Raw genomic sequence first — 22,640 nt, 5'->3', positions numbered from 1 at the left:
TCTGAGGGATTAAAAAAGTGAATCTGTTCAGATCGTGAGGTTTTCTGTAAAGACAAGCGTTTATGTAAGGAGTCTCCAGTGTCAGAGGTAAAGCTGTGACTTTTCATACATCTTCTGGACAGTAGAGTTCACGCTTCTTTGTGGTTTCTATGGTAACATGACAAGAGAGATTGCTCTTTATACAGGTAGCTGTTATAATATAAGCAATCAGAGCTTTGCATTACACGAAATGTAACTAGAAATGGATAAAAGCACATCCAAATCTCTGTGGTTTTAAGAGGAATGTTTTGTTCTAGTCAAATAATCAGCTCTGATTGGAGATGATCGCACTAACTCCACTTCATCACACCATTATGTTCCTGTAGCTGCTCCGCACAGTGACTTATTTCCTCCCTCACGACTCTATCATCATATTTAATGCTATTATTGTGTTTAGGTCACTGTGATTCTTTCCCAGTAAAATAAAAGGAAATGGTGGAATGTTCTAGACTCTGAAATATTTTAGTATAAATAAATAGATGGATGAAGAGAAATTGGAAACGTGCTTTAGTTGATAGAAATATAAATATAAATCATGCTGTCCGAGTAACATCGCTAACTGGGTTTCTTCCCAATCAACTGAAACCTCTTCCATCTGGAGGTTATTTCCTGCCGAGCGTTCTCAGCGCCGTGTCACACTCCTGCCCGCTTTAACCCAGTTCAGGGCAAAGTGTCCTGCCATGATATGACTTCAATTCTACTTTTCACTTCCATTATGGGGTCAAAACAACTGTGCAGGCAGAACTGAGGTGTGGAAATGAGCTGCTGCTGCTTCTGATTCTGCTGCTGGAAAAATAACAACAGGCCTCCCACGAGTGCAGACCTGACGAGAGCCGTGAGGGAGATGGAGCTGGAGAAGATGACTAATGACTTGAGGAAGAGAGCTTCAGGGGGCGGCACAAGGAGTCGGCAGGACACAGCGTCAGGTCAGAGAACACACAGAAACTGACTTGTTAGAAAAAGATTGGTGTAAATTATAGGTGAGGAGGACAGGACGATCCTGCAGTCCTGTGGATGGACATCCAGCATTTCTACTGCTTCACATCTTCACAACAAACCCTTTCAGCATAGAGCATCATCTACAGCATGAAGGACATACTACAGCATGGGGCACCATGGAAAGGATGGCGGACCACCTACAGCATGGAGCACCACCTACATCAAGGAGCACTATCTACAGCATGGAGGATCACCTACAGCATGGAGCACCATCTACAGCACCACACGTGCTGATATGCAGACAACCACAGCCATGACATCATCTCCTCATCATCAGTCCACTCTAAAACAGTGAGTAGTTGTCTCAAAGCAAAGATCTGGAAATTCCAAAGATTTTTTTTTTAATCTGATATCTCACATATACAAGAAAACTGATTTTTCTGTAGATATTGAGGATACCAGGATTCACAGGAATGGTGAAGATGAAAGAAAGAAAGTTCCAAAAACATGAAAAAAAGGCCAAGAACGCAATCAGAGAACATGATTATCTCAGAACAATCCACAAGTGTCTAAAAAATAAAGGAAATACTGGAGTAACAGGAGATGAGAAGATGTACAAAAGCACATGGAGAACTGAGAACCAACCCATGAGGCACAAGACACACTGCTGTGATGAGAACCAAAACACGTGACATCTGCTGAGAGGAAACTGTGACATCTAGAACATAAAATCTCACCCAGATGAAGCTTCAACTTGAATTAAATCACTCTAAAAGCAGCCACACAAACACTGAATGTTATCAGAATATAACACTCTGATCATAATTCAAATGGGAGGCTGTTTTTATTTCATTTCCTATTAGCAGCATTAGCATTAATGTCTCAACTGTTCAGAGCGTATTGAAATTAATTAGCGAGGTAAAATAAACGTAGTGTGAGATCAGGATCATATTCACCTCCTGCTCAGGCGTACAGAGCGCCGAGAGCTGCGGTGTTTATTATCTCGGCTAAAGTGCAGATCTATTCAGAAAATGTTCAGAGTAATGGACATTTATAAAGAATTTATGAAGCATCATGGAGCGTAGAATTAAAAAAAGGAACAAAGAAAAGAAAATCCTACATTAAAAAAAAAGAAAATAATATAACAGCTGTGAAATTCTGGAACAAACGAATATTGATAGTGGACTTTTGGATCTTGGAGGTTTCTGTGTGGTTTATTGAGCTATGACTAATAAAAAAAAGAATCATACAACATGGTTTTAAAAATTATAATTTGGAAAAATTTTTATCCTTTTTTTTACCAATCAAACAGCAGTTTTTGGATGTAATGGAAGCATGATATCAGCTCCAGATATCCACCAAGACCCATGAGCTGAAGCAGCTCTTTAAAAAGAAAGCATTTGGAGAAGGCCATGGGCAAAAAATATCAAAACAATTGAATAGAAAAAAAAGGAAAATCTCCTCCTTTTCTAATGAAATAAGAGATAACTGTATGAGAATGGGTATTATGGACCCTGGTGTCAGAGCACTATTGTGTTATTATTGTTATTGTGTTATTGTTATTGAGAAAGTCGGCTCTCTGTCGCAGGTCACGGAGAAACAATTCAGAGGTGACGACAGCAGGTGGAACTGAAGAAGGAAAAATATGACAAAGTCTCAAGGATGTGCAGGATGTGGATGAAGCGAGGGATCGAATTATCGCTGTATCCAACACACCTACTTCCTCATTCATACCACAGTAGGAAGAGGAACAAGGAGGAAGAACAGGAAGTTAGGGAAAAGCCAGATGAAACTTTGGGCAGCTGATCATGAGAAGGTCATGACTTTAATCCTCAGGATTGTGCCAAACTGCCCCTGGGTCCTCGTGCCAGCCTGCTAAACCCTCACCCACATTTCTTCTCAAATGTAAACCATTCTGAATAAATTCAACAGCATTAATTAAGGAATTTAGAGGATGAACTTCGCTTTAATTGCAGAAGGAGGAACCGTGTTGGAGGAGATGAGGCCAGGACAGAAGCTGGCGATACAGTACTCTGATGGATTGATGGGGATGATCTGTATTCAGACGGCGTCTCAGCGGCGTGTTCAGGCTGCTCGATGGTCCGGTCTGTCTTTTTCAGCGTGTCTGCTTCGGGGGAGATCCTACACCATCCTGCAGCGCTCTTTCTTCTCTCCTGATTTGAAATGTCACAGCTGACCTTAACCAAAATTTATATCATGATATTTTCCCAGGGTGGGATGATACTGGTGTAAATCATCCACGATAGGGTGAGGTGATGCTCTGAGGATGATTCTGCTAGAACAGAACATCAGGAAGCATTTTTTCCTCTGATACCACAGCAATTTCACAGATATTACATTTTTTTTCTTTTTTAAAGATGAAAGAATGACACTGTTTATTAGTTTCAAGTTACACTGAATGTTTTCATACATCACTGAAACAAGTTCCTGTTCTCTTCCCTAATGTTTATCATCTCATGCTTTTATCCATTTATAGTTACGTTTAACATCTTGAAAAGCTCTGATTGTTTATATTATAGCAGCTGTAAACACTCCCTCATCAGTCTCTCTTTATTTTCTCTCTTCAAGCTAATAAGAGTCCTCTGTCCTGAAGATGTGGGGAAACTTCAAGTTCCAGCTTCACCTTTGCACTGACACTGGAGACTTCTTCCACACAACATTCACAAAACAGAAAACTTCGCCATATATATGAATCAGAGCTGTTTTGGTGGCACCAGGGGAACCTGCACAGTATTAGGCAGATCATTTGAATGTTCTGGATGTCTGCATGATGCACCACTGAAACAGCTCTGAGTCATTGACAGCACTGTGAGGGACGGACTGCACGGTTAGGAGGTGGAGCCTCCATGGATCAGAATTGTTTGGATCATCCTGAGTTGACGGTGGTGAGGAAAAACTCCCTGAGATGATCTGAGGAAGAAACCTTGAGAGGAACCAGACTCAGAAGAGAACCCCATCCTCATCTTGGTGACACTGGACAGGAAATAATGTAAATGTAAATAATGTCCTTTCTTCAACAGGTTATAGTCACGAGGAATTGGGCATCCAAGAGCTCCTGAGGAACTAACAGGTCAGCATAGTTTCTGAGTTCACTTAGAAATTAATGTTATAGCTGATTGGTGTGTGTCTGTATATAGTTGATAATTACCTACCAAACAAAACTTGGTCTAATTTATACTTCCTGCCAAGTCTCATCTGCTCACAATGAACATCCTGTAAACCTCCTCAGTGCTGTTACACTCTGTTTAATTACACTGTCCAGTGCTGTCAGGGGTAACTGAGTGGCCTACTGTCCACTAGGGGGCAGTGTACAAGCGTAGATTTGAAATGGATGATTTGTCATTATGCTGTCATGTAGATGTTATACTGAGTAAAACTCACATAATTTTAAATAAACTGGATAATGTTACTGCTGTGTGAGGTTAAAATGTTTAACCAGTAAGCAGTCAGTTAACTACTAACTGTTAACTAACTGGGAAATCTAACTGGAGACAGATATTTTTGACAGTGAATACTTTTTGACTCGCCTTAACATCACGTTTAGTCCAAGCAAGCTTTCCACAGCACCGTTTTATAGCATCACTGCACTAATACCTGCACTAAGGACACAATCTACTCACACAGTCTCCATCACAGCCTCCAAACATCCAGCATCTCCGCCCACGTTCTACCAGCTCTGAGCTCCATCAGGTTCACTGAAGGAAACACAGTGTTGCTGCAGCAGCTACAGCACTGACCACAGCAGGATCATACATCAGTATTAGAAATCATTAGCATCCTCAGGCTGGATGGATTTGTCATAGCTAGCTGGAAATAATTTGGCTGCTCATGCTAATTCATGGTCTGATTTGGCTAAAAGAAAGTAGGCATAGCGACTTCATAGCAACTTACCCTGAACAGCCTTTTGACCGTTTCTGCCGTAGACCGGCGCCGTTGCCGCTGGCATTTTGAAATGGGCACTGTAGCCGAAGACGAGTGCTCGAAAAACATGCTGAAGGCGAAGCGCGAGTGCCGAGACTGGCCTCACCGAGCTCACACTCCTAAAACTATTACCAAGCACTTAGTACAGCATGACTTCTCCCACGTCTCCCGTTACACGCTAATGGATGAGAGAGAGACAGGAGGAGGAACTGGAGGGTTGATATCCAAGCTGGTATCATCTTCCTCCTCCAGATTTTGAATTACTGTAGAGGGTTGAGTGATAAACCTGCTTATCACCTTAATGAGTTTAGAGCTCTGCTTAATAAGCTTAGAGATAAAGATCTCCTCAGAACCGCAGCCTGGTGCTAGGATTAGCCTCAAGCTCTTCTGCAACTCGATATCTCCATGAAGGAGGGAGGGCTTTAAAGCAGAGGCAAAGCAAATACATTCATGGCTCCCGAGCGGCACGAGTGTAAAGCATTTGTCTTATCGGTGGGAGATTGAGAGTTCAAATCCTGAAGAATCCTGGCCTTCCGCGCTCTCTCTCTCTCGTTAATAACTCTCACCATGAAAACAGAAGGTTGCGCTCCCCTGCGCTGTTGATTTCACATCAGTGCTTTTAATAACATTTCTGGAGTGTACACCGCATCCAGGAAGTCATAGATCTCAGTATTAGAGCTACAGAAGCGTTTATAATCAGGTCTCAGGAACCGATAGAACGTTCTGGTCTCTCGGTAAAAAACAAAATTTCATCTCAAACCTTCACAGGTTGGGAAAGAGAACACTGGTATCCACACTGAAATCCTACTTTCATATCAACCAGTCCATGCAGTCTTTACCTGACAGCACATCAGCCCACAGAATAAATGAATGTCGCTATACGGAAACGATTCAGCTCCATGATATCAGTGCAGGTCTCTGGGTTTGAAGTAGAACATTGTGGGAAAAATGCAACAAAATACTGTTTCAATCTGAAGTAAAAACTGCCACACTGGCAACCCCGAGTCAAGGGATGATCAATATGTAGATGTTTTTTTCTAATTAACATGACAGTGGTGGAATTTAGAATGAACAGATTAGTGATCATTATTAAGTCTAAATAGAAACAGTGTTAATGATGATGTTAAGGATACAGCGTGAGGCTCTGGACTGAGATTTTACCTGCTGCTCTACATCAGATTTCATATTTGCGCAGAAGATACAAAACATTTCTGCATTATTGAATCAATAGCTTGTTTTTCACAACGACAAAAGATCAGTGTGAAATATCACTGCTATGATTTTCCGCCTTATTTCCATAATCATATATTATTTCATTTGATTTTTTTAAGCTTGCCAAACAAAAGCAGCTAAAACATTTGAATGGATGAATTTTAATAAATAGATGTTGATTTTATTTTGTTATATTTTTGTGTAAATCTCTAATGCTGCATTGTGTATCAGTTGGTCATTGTGGTCACCTTCTGAACTCAACGTCTTTTTTTTTTCTCCTGATAATATTACTCTCACATGTTTTTACCTAATGTGTTTGTTCTATTTGACCTTAGTTTGAAGTCTTTTATCTTATTATTTCTTTTTTATTCTGCTGCATTAATGTCCTGGTGGTTTGTTTGTCTGCTTTTAATAATTTATTTATTATAGATCCGCTCTGAGCTTGCTCACGTTGTCCCTGGTGTGTTTTGGAGAGTGGTGAGGTCTCACACACACACACACACACACACACACTCACACACAGAGCGAATAGGATTTCCCACGCATCCTCTCTCTTCTGAGCAGGATTAGCATTAGCCACCCACGCTAGCAGCACTCCAGCGCTCATCAGCTAATGAGAGCTACACAGAAGGATCATTCAGGAGCCAGTGGGAATGAGCACAAGGGTCTCTCTTACACACACACACACACACACAGTGAGATTAAAGCCTTATTTCTGAAGCAAAAATCTGTAAAAGCGATCTTCACATGTTCCTGAGAACAACCCTGAGCAAGGATGAGAGCAGTGAACAAACATGTGAGAGATGGAGGCTCATTCAGCGCCATACACCTTGGATACAGATAAAGCTAAAAAAAAAGGATGCTAATGAATATAAATGACAAATGAATACGTGTATAAAACCTAAGTGATGAAGTAATGGATAAAATGAAGGCTGATGTTGACCTCTGGGGCCGTGTGGATGGTGAAGATGTGCAGTGTTAGCAAGAATGAGAAGAATGAACGGACTGATGAAAAAGTCACGATGGCATGAGTTCTATCTTCTTCCCGTGTCTGAATGAGCTTTTACATCACTGCTGAAATACCTGAGATAGATTTGTCCTTCTGCACTCAGAGTGTTGATATAATGAATAAACCGAGTGCAAGAACGGAGAGATGTGTGGAAAAGATTCTCACATAAGCTCTAAACTTTCATTAAATCCATAATCTCAATCCATAGACTTGTATATCTAATACCTAATATCTAATCTCTGTAAGTTCTACACACTGGAATACTGACTCTAAATCTCAACATGGAGGACACTGTGGGGACAGGAGTCTCTCTCTCTCTCTCTGTAGTGCTGACACCGTGACCGGAGAGACCCAGCTGCTGCAGGCTGAGAATACGTGCCTTATTAAACCCCAGTCGAGGTGGAACCATCACTTACACACTCACATCCCACATGTCAAAGAATTTCTGAATTTCCTGTCCTGTTCTCCGAGGCATTTTACGGCACTCACATGACTAGAAATGTACATTTTTTTCCACTTATTGAGACTTCTTTCTTTGCCGGATAAAGGTCCTGATGTTCTACACTGTCATCTGGTTTGACTCGGTCCATGCAGTGGGTTCTTGTTTACTCTGAAGTTTACTCTGAGGCTGGTTCCTGGTGGACCTTCCTGCTGTGTTGAGCGTGTTAACAACAGAGCATGTCGTCTCCTTTGAAAGAACTCAAAGAATTTTGTGAGAAAGGGGAAACAGAAGGTCTGCAGAAAAACTGGTGTAGAAAAGCTTTCATCAGGAGACAATGCTGTAGATTAAAACTGTCCATGCTCTCTGAGAGGAGGACATGATCTCTCCTGTCAATCACAGTGTGATCTCTCCTGTCAATCACAGTATGATCTCTCCTGTCAATCACAGTGTGATCTCTCCTGTCAATCACAGTGTGATCTCTCCTGTCAATCACAGTATGATCTCTCCTGTCAATCACAGTATGATCTCTCCTGTCAGTCACAGTGTGATCTCTCCTGTCAATCACAGTATGATCTCTCTTGTCAATCACAGTGTGATCTCTCCTGTCAATCACAGTATGATCTCTCCTGTCAATCACAGTATGATCTCTCCTGTCAATCACAGTGTGATCTCTCCTGTCAATCACAGTGTGATCTCTCCTGTCAATCACAGTATGATCTCTCCTGTCAATCACAGTATGATCTCTCCTGTCAATCACAGTGTGATCTCTCCTGTCAATCACAGTGTGATCTCTCCTGTCAATCACAGTATGATCTCTCCTGTCAATCACAGTACGATCTCTCCTGTCAGTCACAGTGTGATCTCTCCTGTCAATCACAGTATGATCTCTCTTGTCAATCACAGTGTGATCTCTCCTGTCAATCACAGTGTGATCTCTCCTGTCAATCACAGTATGATCTCTCCTGTCAATCACAGTATGATCTCTCCTGTCAATCACAGTGTGATCTCTCCTGTCAATCACAGTATGATCTCTCCTGTCAATCACAGTATGATCTCTCCTGTCAATCACAGTATGATCTCTCCTGTCAATCATCTAATCTCCACCTTCAACACTGTTCTCCTCCATTCAGCTGAACACACACTCCAATACCTGGAAGATCACCAATTTTCTGACAGGAAGGAATCTCTCAGACTCCATGGCCATCGCCACAGGGTTACACAGTCTCACCACTCCTGTACTCCACCACACTACACCACCACCACACTACACCACCAGCACTACTCCACCACCACACTACACCACCACACTACACCACCAGCACTACTCCACCACACTACACCACCACACTACACCAGCACTGCATCACCACACTACACCACCACACTACACGACCACACTACACCACCACACTACACCACCACACTACACCACCACACTACACCACCAGCACTACTCCACCACCACACTACACCACCAGCACTACACCACCACACTACTCCACCACACTACACCACCACACTACACCACCACACTACACCACCACACTACACCACCAGCACTACTCCACCACCACACTACACCACCACACTACACCACCAGCACTACACCACCACACTCCACCACCACACTACTCCACCACACTACACCACCACACTACACCACCAGCACTACTCCACCACACTACTCCACCACACTACACCACCAGCACTACTCCACCACACTACTCCACCACACTACACCACCACACTACACCACCACACTACACCACCAGCACTACTCCACCACACTACACCACCACACTACACCACCACACTACACCACCACACTACACCACCACACTACTCCACCACACTACACCACCACACTACACCACCACACTACTCCACCACCACACTCCACCACCACACTACACCACCAGCACTACTCCACCACCACACTACACCACCACACTACACCACCACACTACACCACCACCACACTACACCACCACACTCCACCACCACACTACACCACCACACTACACCACCACACTACACCACCAGCACTACTCCACCACCACACTACACCACCACACTACACCACCACACTACACCACCAGCACTACTCCACCACCACACTACACCACCACACTCCACCACCACACTACTCCACCACACTACACCACCACACTACACCACCACACTACACCACCAGCACTACTCCACCACCACACTACACCACCACACTACACCAGCACTGCATCACCACACTACACCACCACACTACACCACCATCTTACTGCACTGTCTGATCCTACTGAAATGTCTGATCTAACTGCACTGTCTGATCCTGCTGCACTGTCTGATCCTACTGAAATGTCTGATCCTGCTGCACTGTCTGATCCTGCTGTACTGTCTGATCCTTCTGCACTGTCTGATCTTGCTGCAGTCTGATCATACAGCACTGTCGATTTTTCTGCACTGTCTGATCCTGCTGCACTGTCTGATCTTGCCGCAGTCTGATCATACAGCACTGTCAATTTTTCTGCACTGTCTGATCCTTCTGCACTATCTAATCTTTCTGAAGTGTCTGATTCTTCTGCACTTTCTGAACTTGCTGCAGTCTGATCATACAGCACTGTCGATTCTTCTGCACTGTCTGATCCTGCTGCACTGTCTGATCTTGCTGCAGTCTGATCATACAGCACTGTCGATTCTTCTATACTGTCTGATCCTGCTGCACTGTCTGATCCTGCTGCACTGTCTGATCCTGCTGCACTGTCTGATATTATTGTACTCTCCAATCCTGTTTCATTGTCTGATCTTACTGCACTGTCTGATTCTTCTGCACTGTCTTATCCTGCTGCACTGTCTGATCCTTCTGCACTGTCTGATCTTGCCGCAGTCTGATCATACAGCACTGTCGATTTTTCTGCACTGTCTGATCCTGCTGCACTGTCTGATCTTGCCGCAGTATGATCATACAGCACTGTCGATTTTTCTGCACTGTCTGATCCTTCTGCACTATCTGATCTTTCTGAAGTGTCTGATTCTTCTGCACTTTCTGAACTTGCTGCAGTCTGATCATACAGCACTGTCGATTCTTCTGCACTGTCTGATCCTGCTGCACTGTCTGATCTTGCTGCAGTCTGATCATACAGCACTGTCGATTCTTCTATACTGTCTGATCCTGCTGCACTGTCTGATCTTGCTGCAGTCTGATCATACAGCACTGTCGATTCTTCTGTACTGTCTGATCCTGCTGCACTGTCTGATCTTGCTGCAGTCTGATCATACAGCACTGTCGATTCTTCTGTACTGTCTGATCCTGCTGCACTGTCTGATCTTGCTGCAGTCTGATCATACAGCACTGTCGATTCTTCTGTACTGTCTGATCCTGCTGCACTGTCTGATCTTGCTGCAGTCTGATCATACAGCACTGTCGATTATTCTGCACTGTCTGATCTTGCTGCAGTCTGATCATACAGCACTGTCGATTATTTTGCACTGTCTGATCCTGTTGCACTGTCTGATCCCACAGCACTGCTCCATCCTTCTTCACTGTCTGATCATTCTGCACTGTCTGATTGTTCTTCTATTTATCATTGACACCAAACCCATCCTGTGAGCTCAAAGGAAACTCAAATAGTAAAGTTTTTCTGATCCTGACGGCAGAGAGCTGAGAGCAGAGGGTTCCATTGCCCTGTGATGCAACAACAGCAGCAGATTGAAAACAAGGCTGGTTGAATGAGCTTTTAGGATTGTTGTGTAGTTCCCCAGTGTGATCGGATCGCACGGCTCAGATAACGTTAAAGTTCTTATTAGGATCTGCTTTTCTGCTAGTGTTGGGAATCGAATAACTAGTTAGAATTCTTGACAGTTTGATATGTGGGTCAGTGTTGAGGGTCAGGCCTGGTGTGGCATCTCAGGAGCAGAGAGGTTTAAAGGCCATGCTCAGGGGTCCACACTGGCAGCTCGGCAGCATGACCTTCTTACCAGCAGCCAACTGAGCTCAGTACTCATTATTTAAATCTGTGTTTTGGATGTGAAAGGATCTCAAGGATGCAGCAAAAAAAAACATTTTTAGCATGCAGCAATATTGAACCAACTGAAGAACATCCACAGTCATGGTTTATTGAGATGTTCTACTCTTCCGTATAGAGGAAGAATTTATTACTGATTTTTCACTTATTGATTCAGCTAAAAAGCCCTAATCAGAAGATTTTACAATAAACAATTGTTCCAGATGTGATATAGTATCTTATCGAGTGAGTAAAGATAGTGGCTATGGATTTAGTGATGCATTATTCCATGTTCCCTCTGCTGATTGGTGAGAATTAAAGCCTGGAGGAACTTCTCCTGGGTTAACATAGAGACAAATTGTCTGCTCTGCACCAGGGACGCAAGGGACTCGTCTGAAACACGGCTATATTCATGCAACGCTACTGTGACATGAGAGACACGAGACTCTGAATAGGTTTTGTCTTGCTTTGACCTCAGGATCTGGAGAATCTATAAGAGATTTCGAAAGAAGATCTGATTAGGATTGTTGTTCCACCTGGACCTCATTATCTACACCATGTACACAGTAACCTTCTGTGTGACTGGCTATGTCCAAGTGAAGAATAAAACACAGGAATAAAAAACATTTACCAGCCCAAAGTACCTTATTTTTAAGTTGTCTTTATTTGTCACATTTTCATTACTGCACAGTGAAATTAATTCTTCCTATAACCCATCCTTTGGGGTTGGGGTCAGAGCGCAGGGTCAGTCATGATACAGTGCCCCTGGAGTAGGGTGGGTTGGGGGTCTTGCTTAAGGGCCCAGTGGTGGCTGCTTGGCTGTGTTGGGGCTTGAACCTCCAGGTCAACGACCCAGAGCCTTAACCACTTGAGCTACCACCACCCCCAGTGGTAATACTTAGTGGTGTACTGTTTTCTTTAACAACATAAATACTTCTGTAAGAGAGAGAAACTTCATAACTGACATTCCTGATTAGAAAAGCAGAGGGACGTAGCTTTCTGTTACAGGACCTTTCATTAAAGGTGAACAAACCAGATCAAACCATTAAAGTCAATATGATATCTTATCTTATCTTAGACCATGTCCAGGTTACTTTAGACCATGTCCAGATTAAACCATGTCCAGATTATTTTAGACCATGTTCAGATTATTTTAGACCATGTCCAGATCTTAGATCTTAGACTGTTAGACTGTTAGAAAGCGCTGACACTGGGGACTCCATACATGATACACAAACATTACATTTTAATCTGATTATGAGGACAGTGTATGAGCAGTTGCTATAGAAACGATAAGGTATTCGAGCGACGCATTAATTTAAAGCTCCGGTTCGTAGCTGCTCTACTGTCAGAGCTGCTGTTAGAGGAAACTGTGTGCACTCTGATTTAAGACCATTTAAATACCAAAGAATGGGAAACATTCTATAGTTTGGACTGAGAGCTCGAAGAACGTAAAGCTGGCAGTTTGTGTAAGATTAATCTCTTTCCTCAGCATGCCATGTAAAATTGATGTGAAAAGGATGATTCAGGAGCATTCAGCTGCACGGTTCTGTGGCATTAGATAGAAAAGAAATGTTTACTGAAGAAAAATGAAGAATGTAAATGGAACCTTGGATATTATTTCAGAATGTAATATTATCTGGAAAATGTGAGAATGTCCCTATTAAAGCAAAACTTTTTAAAGAAATGACGAGTGAATAGCTGTTCACCTGCGCTAACAGTGGTCAGAGCACAGCCTTGAACTTTCCTCTGTCCTTCCAGCTCTCCCGACTTTCCCTGACCTCATCTCCTTTGTTCTCCGCTCAAACTCATTACCTTGAAGGTGTTGAAAGTAGAGATCATTGTCTCTGATGGAGTCACAGCCTACACCGGAGGTTACAGCTAACATGTCGTTCAGTGACCTCTACTAAAGCAAGAATGTAATAAAGAGCTAAATGGAAGGCACAAGAGAGAAGAGGTAAAGCAATTAATATACTTCTGGAAGAGAGAGAATCTTCATAACTGACATTCCTGATTAGAAAAGCAGAGGGATGTAGCCTTCTGTTACAGGACCTTTCATTAAAGGTGAACAAATCAGATCATACCATTAAAGTCAATATGATATGATTATATTGTACAGATTACACCATGTCCAGATTATCCTAGACCATGTCCAGATTACTTTAGACCAAGTTAAAATTACACATCTCCAGTTTACTTTAGACCATTTCCAAATTATACCATGTCCAGATTATACCATGTCCATAATTTAGGCCACGCCCCTTGGGGACAGGTAGAGGAGGGTTGATGCAGCGCTCTCAGGGGCAGATAAAGACGCCTGTATACAAAGCTAAACCTGATGACTGAGAGAGAAAAAGAGTGAAGTCATTTGGACACAGGGAAGTATGTCCTAATGAGAGGGAGAATGCAAATGCCAGAAAAAACAGAGAGAGAGAGAGAAAGAGTGAGAGAGAGAAAGAGAGAGAGAGACAGATGAGTAAAAGAAAGAGGGAAAGTGAGAGAGAGAAGCCAGGACATAAAAAGGTGAGTCCAATTAGAGCAGAAAATACAGGCTGATTCTGACAGGATTATACCGTCTCAGTCCAATTATAGCACCCTAGACATCCTCTGCTGTTCACCACACCCTACACATGAGGACTGAGGAGTGTGTGTGTGTGTGTGTGTGTGTGTGTGTGAGCTTTGCGGTCTGTCTGAATTTCTGTTACATGAATCTTCTTTTTCTTATTAGCCTCCGCATCTGTAGGTCTGAACAGTATCTGCTTCCACCTTGCTCTCTCCCTCTCTCTTTCTCTCTCTCTCTCTCTCTCTCTCTCTCTCTCTCTCTTTCCCTCTCTCTCTCTGTGCATGTATGAATTGTTACCTTCTCTTCATCTCTCTCACCCTTTCTGTCTTTTACCTTTTCTTCTCTCTTCCTTCTTCCCCCTTCTCTCTCTCTCTCTCTCTCTCTCTCTCTCATTTGGTGTAATTTTAGCCTCTGTTCCAGGCTGTGTGTGTATTGGTGTGTGTGTGTGTGAGTGTGTATTGGCATGTGTGTGTGTGTGTGAGTGTGTACTGGTATGTGTGTGTGTGTGTGTGTGTGTGTGTGAGAGTGTATTGGTATGTGTGTGTGTGTGTGTGTGTGTGAGTGTGTATTGGTATGTGTGTGTGTGTGTGTGAGTGTGTATTGGTATGTGTGTGTGTGTGTGTATTGGTATGTGTGTGTGTGTGTGTCTGTGTGTGAGAGAGAGAGAGATGATCTGAAGCAGCAGTGCTTGTTAAAATTCTCAGCTTCAGGACCATCACACTAAAAACTTTCTCAGCAGGTCCATCGAATGCTCTTTGCTCTGTGATATGTCTGATATATAACGAGCTCCGAGCCCCGAGGACATCCCCACTGGTGCAAAGACCAGAGCGAGAACCGAGAACAAAAGGCACATCACTGCTGCCGTCATATCCTGATTTATAGGACAGAAGAAAAAAAAAGACAAAGGAGGTCACACCGCTGCAAAGAGTGGACATGTGAAGTTTTGGAGTGTTCTATTAAATGTTTATAAAATGATTTCCTCAGCATTGTCCTGCGTAATTCATTTCAGCAGCGAGGTTCTGCACTCTGCTGACAGCTGTGTACAGGACAGCGCTCATAAATCATGCATCTCAGCGCTCCATCAATCCCAGCCCGGCATCATCCGCTTCACAATTAAGCAGCACCTGAGGGAGAGACAGCTTCCTGACTGAACACCTCGCTGTAAAGCCACTGCTGAAAAATCTCTTCTCTTCAACACCGTGATTGATGTTGGAGCATAAGACTAATTTATAATCGTTAAATACGCTGTTGCTTTTTTCCCACAAAGACAAACTCAGGATCTTTGCCAACAAGAAAGAGATAAATATAAGCAACAAGCCCGAGTTCTCTAACCTTCCCCATCTGTCCTCTCCTCCCTGTCAGCTTATTCCCAGCTGTGTCTTTAGGTCTGATCTGGACACGAACAGGAGCGCCTCTAATGGTCAGAAGAAGAAACTGTAGCAATAACCGGAACCACTGAACCACTAAAATACTGAACCACTAAAATACTGAACTACTGAACGACTAAAATATTAAACTACTGAACCACTAAAATACTAAACCTCTGGACAACAGAACCACTAAAATGCTGAACCACTGAACTACTAAAATTCTGAAGCACTGGACAACTGAAACACTAAAATACTGAACCACTGAGCCAATAAAATACTGAACCACTGACCTAAAAAAAAATACTGAATCAATAAAATACTGAACCACAGGACAACTGAACCACTAAAATACTGACACACTAAAATACTGACACACTAAAATACTGAACCTCTGGACAGCTGAACCACTAAAATACTGAACCACTGGACAACTGAGCCAATAAAATACTGAACCACTAAAATACTGAAGCACTGGGCAATTTAAGCACTGAACCACTGAAATATTAAAACACTGAACAACTAAAATACTGAACCACTAAAATACTGAACCACTGGACCACTGAAACACTTAAATCTTGAAACACTTGCAGCAGATGTTCGATCATAGAGAGAGAAGTTGAGATAAAGTGTGTGTGTGTGTGTTACTATAACATGCTGAGTCAGCTGAAGTCGATGGCATTTCACATTTTTCCTGATTTCTACCATCTGCTCTTCTACACAGTTATCTATTATTTACTTAAAAAGTTTTTCCTCAATTGTTATAGATTTACTCTGTCACCGTCTCTCTCTCCCTCTCTCTCTCTCTCTCTCTCTCTCTATCTGGTGAATCTCAGTGTGTGTAATACAGCAGTAGAGGATGATAGTGCGATTATTCTGTCAGTGATGCGACAGATGGTGATCATTAATAACAGCGTCTTTACAGGAAACAAATTCGTCTCTGGCTGCAGGACACATTTCCACACTGAGGCTGCAGGACATCAGTCTTCCTCCATCAGCCCACAGCTGCTGTCTCACTCTCTCTTAATCAGATCAACATTAAAGCTGATATATAGTTTTGTTTATACTGCTGAAGCAACCTGAACAGCACCGAGCCAATCAGGACTTAGCAACTGTAACCAGGGGCGGGGCAAGATGTGAAGAGAAGGAGAGAGAGAGAGAGAGAGAGAGAGAGATAATCAATAGTGAGTCAGACAAAGTCTGAAAAAATAGATAAAATGGAAGAAGACCATCTCTTGAGTTGTTTACAAAAATAATGAGAGAGAGAGAGAGAGAGAGACAGACAGAGAGAGCAAGAGAGAAAGAGAGACAGGGAAAGTAAGAGGGAGAGAAGCCATCATTGTTCTTCTTCTCTCACAATTAATTTTCGTCTGCAGTCTATCTATCTATCTATCTATCTATCTATCTATCTATCTATCTATCTATCTATCTATCTATCTATCTATCTATCTATCTATCTATCTATCTATCTAATGTTGTGTGTGGGGGGGTTATTCTAATGGTACACTAGCGATTATTTCTGTTACACTACGTTGTGTGTCGGTCCTTCTCACGCAACAACACAACTCAATCTGATATTTAAAGCAGCTAACAGGTTCAGAGTTGTCTGATTCCGAGCCGATCGGACGCGGGGTGGTCTGCTAACTCTCCCACATCAGCTCTAATATCATCAGGGAGCTGTAACAAAAACGTCATTTTCACTGCCTGCTTATTTTCTCCCGCATGTATCAATGTGTTAGCAACGGCTGGCTAATTCCAGTGTTATGGCCAAACACAGCAGTGTGCCAAGCCAGCTGCTGCTCATTTACCTCTGTCCTGTCCCTCACGTTCATCGTGTCTGATCAGCCACATCCTCTCAGCAGCAGCTGTTCCAGATCTCTCTCTCTCTCTCTCACACACACACACACACACACACCATGCCAGGACACTAATGCTTCTGTTACGCAGTTTATCCCAGGCATTAGTGCTGAGACATGTCTGGAAGAGCAGACTCTGGTTTTCTCCAATTTTTAGTCATTTGTTAGCTTTCACATTACTTATGCTTTTGCTGTACTAGTCAACCAGTGATGCTAATTTTAGGTCTGAAAGAAATAAAGATATTGCTGCAATGTATAAATTTTTAACCCTTAGGGTTGTAGAGAATCTGTTAAAGAATTTGCTTCAGCAGCCACATCACGGATCTTTCTAGGACACAGAACAGGAACTGCATGCATGGTCACAGATTTAGAGCTTTAGCATCACTGCAACTTCTATAAATTCCACTGAATTAGCATGAGCTCTAATTTGTGTTAACATGCTGGTTGAACAAGTCCTGGATTAATAGATACAGTGTTTATTGTGCTGTTGGTTTTTTTTGTATGTTATACTGGAATTTCAGTTTAGGTTTATTTTGCTGAAGCCTAGTGGGTTTCGTCAAGCCAGCTGGAGCATGTGGGCTAACTTCTGACAGAGACTAGCCAAGACAGTGGATAGCAATGAACAGAGACAAGTTGTCTGGATCTGGGTCCAGAGTGTTACACCTACCTTTCTGATAAGGCTAGCTAGCCCTGATGCTGGCAGACCACACAAAAATGGAAGCACAGCACAAAATGATGGCACTTGACTGCAATTTAGGCTGGAGGAACTGGGCTGGAAACAAGGCCAGTGGTAGGCACACAGACCTGGCTCGGATGATAACCCGGCACTCTGAAAGCCTTAAGAGGGTGTACATGGTTGGCATCACCTTCTTGGCAGCTGCAGATGAGAGGGACTGCACACTGCCCAGTACAATGGGAATAACACTAGACACAAGTGAACATAGCATTGAGATTCTCTAAGAGGTTGGTTGAGGTGACAACAATGCAACTGAGCTTGCCTTTAAAGGAAAATGCTGTAGGTAATGTTTAGAACACATCCAGCTCTAAAGCTGTTCTATGGCCAGAATTCCTCCCTCTGTGGCTCAGCTCAGGTAGGCAGGTGATCAGCTGAGAAAGAATAAAAAAAGGACAAGTCCATTGGCTGCCAAGCTGCACATCCTGCAGAGGTACAGCATGACCTAATCCTAGAGTCTAGGGAAAGAGAAGGACAAGGTATGCCAGATTAAGTCTGGCTAGTATCCTGTGCCATGGCTGGTCTGTTGGCATTGCCACAGGAGTGGTCACAAAGCAAGCTACTGCCCTGAGCTTGAACCAGCACTTGCAGGAAAACAAGGAGCTCAGTGAGAGCTGTGTGACCATCTCATATTTCTGCAGACCCTCAATAAAGACTGTGTAGTCCACCTACCTGAAGATGAGTCCTGCCCTGGTGATGGGTTCAGCTGCTCTGTCCTGCTTTAGTAGTGATAGTAGTGGTGAAAGTGGTATTGCCCTGAGTTACAGAGCTTCAGACTGGGCAGTAGTGGTGGACAAGAATAGTCTCGCCCATAAATGACTCACTGTGGAGTTTGGAGTAAAGATTTTTTTCAATTACACTAAAAATTTAAAATGTCACAGAAGCAGACGGGATGAATCAACAATGCTTCTCTGCACACTATGACTGCAAAGAGTGACCTCGCCAGATTCTGACGATATTCTTTATATCTGAGCTGAACAATCTGTTGTCAACCTTGTACAGGTTACACACTCCAGTGTCACAGCAGACGGTCCCTGAGAACACAGACGTTACTCTGATTTAATGCCAAGATACACTTGAGCTCCTCACATTAGATCAGACATACACACTCACACGCACTTCAAAAGCATGTGGTTTCAAACCCAGAAAGAAAAAAGAATCTCTAAGTCAAATGAGTACAAAAGCAGTGAAATGAAAAGAAGTGTTCATTCCACCGTTGGCTGATCACAGACCCGCAACATCTGAATTTCAAAGCCACAGCATCAGAGTGAGAAAAAGAAAGACTGAAAGTATCATTATTGCAGAAAGAACTAGTGGAAAATAAATACACTGACACATATCCCTGAGACAGGGATAAAAATATAGAACAGTGCTAAAATGTGAGCAATAAAACACAATGTGTGGCTGTTACAGAAGAATATAGTCCACTTATATTACTGCCATTTACAATCCTTCTTAAAATTCTTCTTTTGGCTTCTGTGATAGCACTCTTTCCTCCCAAGCCTTTCTTTATTCTCTCTCTTCAAGCTAATAAACAAAAATAACAACTTGTCATGTTAGTGAGAAACTATAAAGAAGTGTAAACTCTTCTGTCCTGAAAATGTCAGAAAACTTTCCCTCTGACTGTAACAAAGCACTGAGATTAAACATGTTTTAAAAGCTATGGTGCATTTCAGTGATTCCAGAGGGAGATTTTTTAAGGATTCACGAACACAGTTGAAGCTTCTCCAGTGGTGAAGCACAAAGCCAAGCATGACCACAGGAGTGAAATTCATGGATGTCAAACACAAGTTCTTCCCTTACACAGCACCAGAGTGAGCCTGTAGTTTCCTGTGCCGCTTTGTAGCTGTTTTTCAACCATCTGTTCCATTCACTAAGCTCTTCAGGGAGAGAGGAACCCAGGGGAGCGTAGAGAAAAACGAAACCTTACTGCCTTCCAGAAAGAGCTGTCACGATCCACAATCAGAAGAAGGAATTTTACAGGCAGGCTGAAGTCTAAAAGGAGGATAAGGAGCTCACTGTGAGGCATAAACGCTTCTGACACGGGGTCAACCTGAAGCTGTGATCTCATGTGACAAGCGGATAAATGGGGCAAGATGGAAGTGTCAGGCCTGGTCAATGCACTGATATGTATACACACACACACACACACCAATGCAAAGATTATTTGTTCTGGAATATTAAGTGTGTATGGTTGTGTGTATGTGGTTAGGGTTAAGTATTGAGGTTAGGGTTGAGGGAATGGATTAAGGGTTAGGGTTATGGTATAAGGTTAGGGTTTAGGGTTAAAGGTTGGGATTAGGGGTTAGTGTTAAGGTTAAGGGTTGGGGTTAGTGTTAGGTTTAAGGGTTAGGTTAAAGGTTCGTGTTTAGGGGTTAGTGTTAGGGTTCAGGGTTAGGTTAAAGGTTTGTGATTAGGGGTTAGTGTTAGGGTTCAGGGTTAGGTTAAAGGTTTGTGATTAGGGGTTAGTGTTAGGGTTCAGGGTTAGGTTAAAGGTTTGTGTTTAGGGGTTAGTGTTAGGGTTCAGGGTTAGGTTAAAAGTTTGTGATTAGGGGTTAGTGTTAGGGTTCAGGGTTAGGTTAAAGGTTTGTGTTTAGGGGTTAGGTTAAAGGTTTATGTTTAGGGGTTAGTGTTATTCAATTAAATTCAATTTATTTTGTATAGCACCTTTTACAATGAACATTGTCTCAAAGCAGCTTTACAAAAGAAGAAAAACAGAGAAAGGGGAGGGGAAAAATGAAAATAAAAAATAAAAATAACTAAATAACTAGAAATAAGAGTAAATCATTAAATTTAATAATTAAACTATTTTATCCCTAATGAGCATAGGATGGAATAAGGAAGAAACCTTGAGAGGAACCAGGCTCAGAAGGGAACCCATCCTCATTTGGGTGACACTAAACAGTAAATAATGTAACTGTAGCTGATTAATGTCCTTTCTACAACAGAAATCAATGACCCATGAGGAACTATTAGGTCAATGTAGTTTCTATGGTCATTATAGACACTAATTCTTTGCTGTCACAAGCTGACAGATGTAATGGTATTGTTAGGTTAAAGGGTTGTGTTTAGGGGTTAGTGTTAGGGTTAAGGGTTGCTGTTTTTGGGGTTTTGTGGAGTGTGATTAAACATGTTTTTTTAAGGGCAATAAAGGGATAAATCTATCCTAGTGGTAACGACATTGCTCTTCAAATGGTGTCAATGTATTCACCATTAGTGAAAACATTATGTGTGAGATATTAAACAAAAAACTGTAACTGTTGGGAAATTGCAATGGTATAAGTGAAATAAAACACTTCCCTGCATGCACTTATGTTATGGGAATATAATCAGCATTGCAGTGGGAACTCTAAGTGTAATAGCACTGGACAGAGTGAGTTTTTCTCAGCGCTCGTCCTAGCTCCAGCCTCATAAAGATGAAATGAGGCATTGTAAGTGCACTGCATTTCAGAAAAAACAGCATTTTAATTCCCTAACATGAGCCACTCAAATCCAATGTCATTAATCAATACATTTCCATTAGCCTTGGATAGAGGTTTGGTCCAGGGCTTTAGAGGCAATGCAGGCTGAATTAAAGGCCAAGGTTAGTCTCAGAGTCAAGGCAGCAAAGGAACACAAGAAAGTGAAAAGGTTCAGTGCAGAATGAGTCGATAACTTTGTCATTACCACGGCATTTTATTTTTATTACTTTATTCGTCTGTTGCTTTAAATGCCACCACACTGAGCCCGAAGTGCTGCAACAGCTAATTAAGGTCAGATTATCTGATTCCGGCTGCGAGAATTAAGAAGCGGTATTAGTGAAGGAAAATCTCCTGTGATAGCTGAACTGCAGGTTATTCAATCAGTACCATGATCAATACTGGATTAAGTGTTCAGTCCAATCTACTGAGACTCAAATAAACCGCAATAATGATGAATTCCATAAAAGCTGAGGCGACTTTGTGAGCAATTTGTAAAGGGCATTTCACATTCAACTTTCTTAACTAGGACAAAAGGAAAACCACTTGAATGCATTCTTAATAATATGTTATCGGTTCTATGGTAACAGCTCGTGTAGAGCAGATGCTCCATAAAATAAAAAGAAAAGAAAAAAACGGATTAAAAATGTGTGGAATTGTTGATATGGTGAAATGTTCTATATTTCAGGAGAATTTTATTTATGGAAGGAATCTCCAGTGTCTGAGGTCATACTGTTCTGTAACTTCAACACAAAACAAAACAGTTCCTGTTGTCACTTACATTGTAGCAGCTATAAACAGTAGTTCCCTCACCAGCTTTTTCTTTATTCTCTCTCTGCATGAGCCAAGGGAAACCGCAAAGAAGCATCAATTCCTCTAAAAACTGGACTAAATGTGATTTCATATGAAGGTTAACATCAGTGTTGTTTCGTTATTCTTTTCATTTGTCATCCTTCTGTGCATAATAATGAATAATATTATAAAAAAAATTTGCTTTGTGTGGATCAGGTTTCATGTTGCTTTGTCTATATAAACCTCTGCAATCTAAATGAAACACACACACATAGCTGCTCATTCCT

At 42.2% G+C, this 22,640-nt stretch overlaps 1 protein-coding gene across 3 annotated transcripts in view; it reads right to left on the bottom strand.

Annotated features, from left to right (window-relative positions):
• LOC131352262 (dipeptidyl aminopeptidase-like protein 6) overlaps positions 1–22,640 on the bottom strand; it is a 269,434-nt gene that overhangs the window by 175,209 nt on the left and 71,585 nt on the right. The window contains exon 1 of one of the 3 annotated variants that reach the window (XM_058388238.1): positions 4,891–5,308. The exons of the other annotated variants lie outside the window; for them this stretch is intronic. Coding sequence (XP_058244221.1) covers positions 4,891–4,989 — 99 coding nt within the window. The 5' untranslated portion in view covers positions 4,990–5,308. Of the gene's footprint in view, positions 1–4,890; positions 5,309–22,640 lie in introns of those variants that run through there. 3 annotated transcript variants of the gene reach the window in all.

This window comes from Hemibagrus wyckioides, linkage group LG01 (assembly GCF_019097595.1).
Source record: "Hemibagrus wyckioides isolate EC202008001 linkage group LG01, SWU_Hwy_1.0, whole genome shotgun sequence".
Taxonomy (NCBI): domain Eukaryota; kingdom Metazoa; phylum Chordata; class Actinopteri; order Siluriformes; family Bagridae; genus Hemibagrus; species Hemibagrus wyckioides.
Note: the sequence above shows the minus strand (reverse complement) of the source record. Positions and strands in the feature narration are given on the sequence as shown.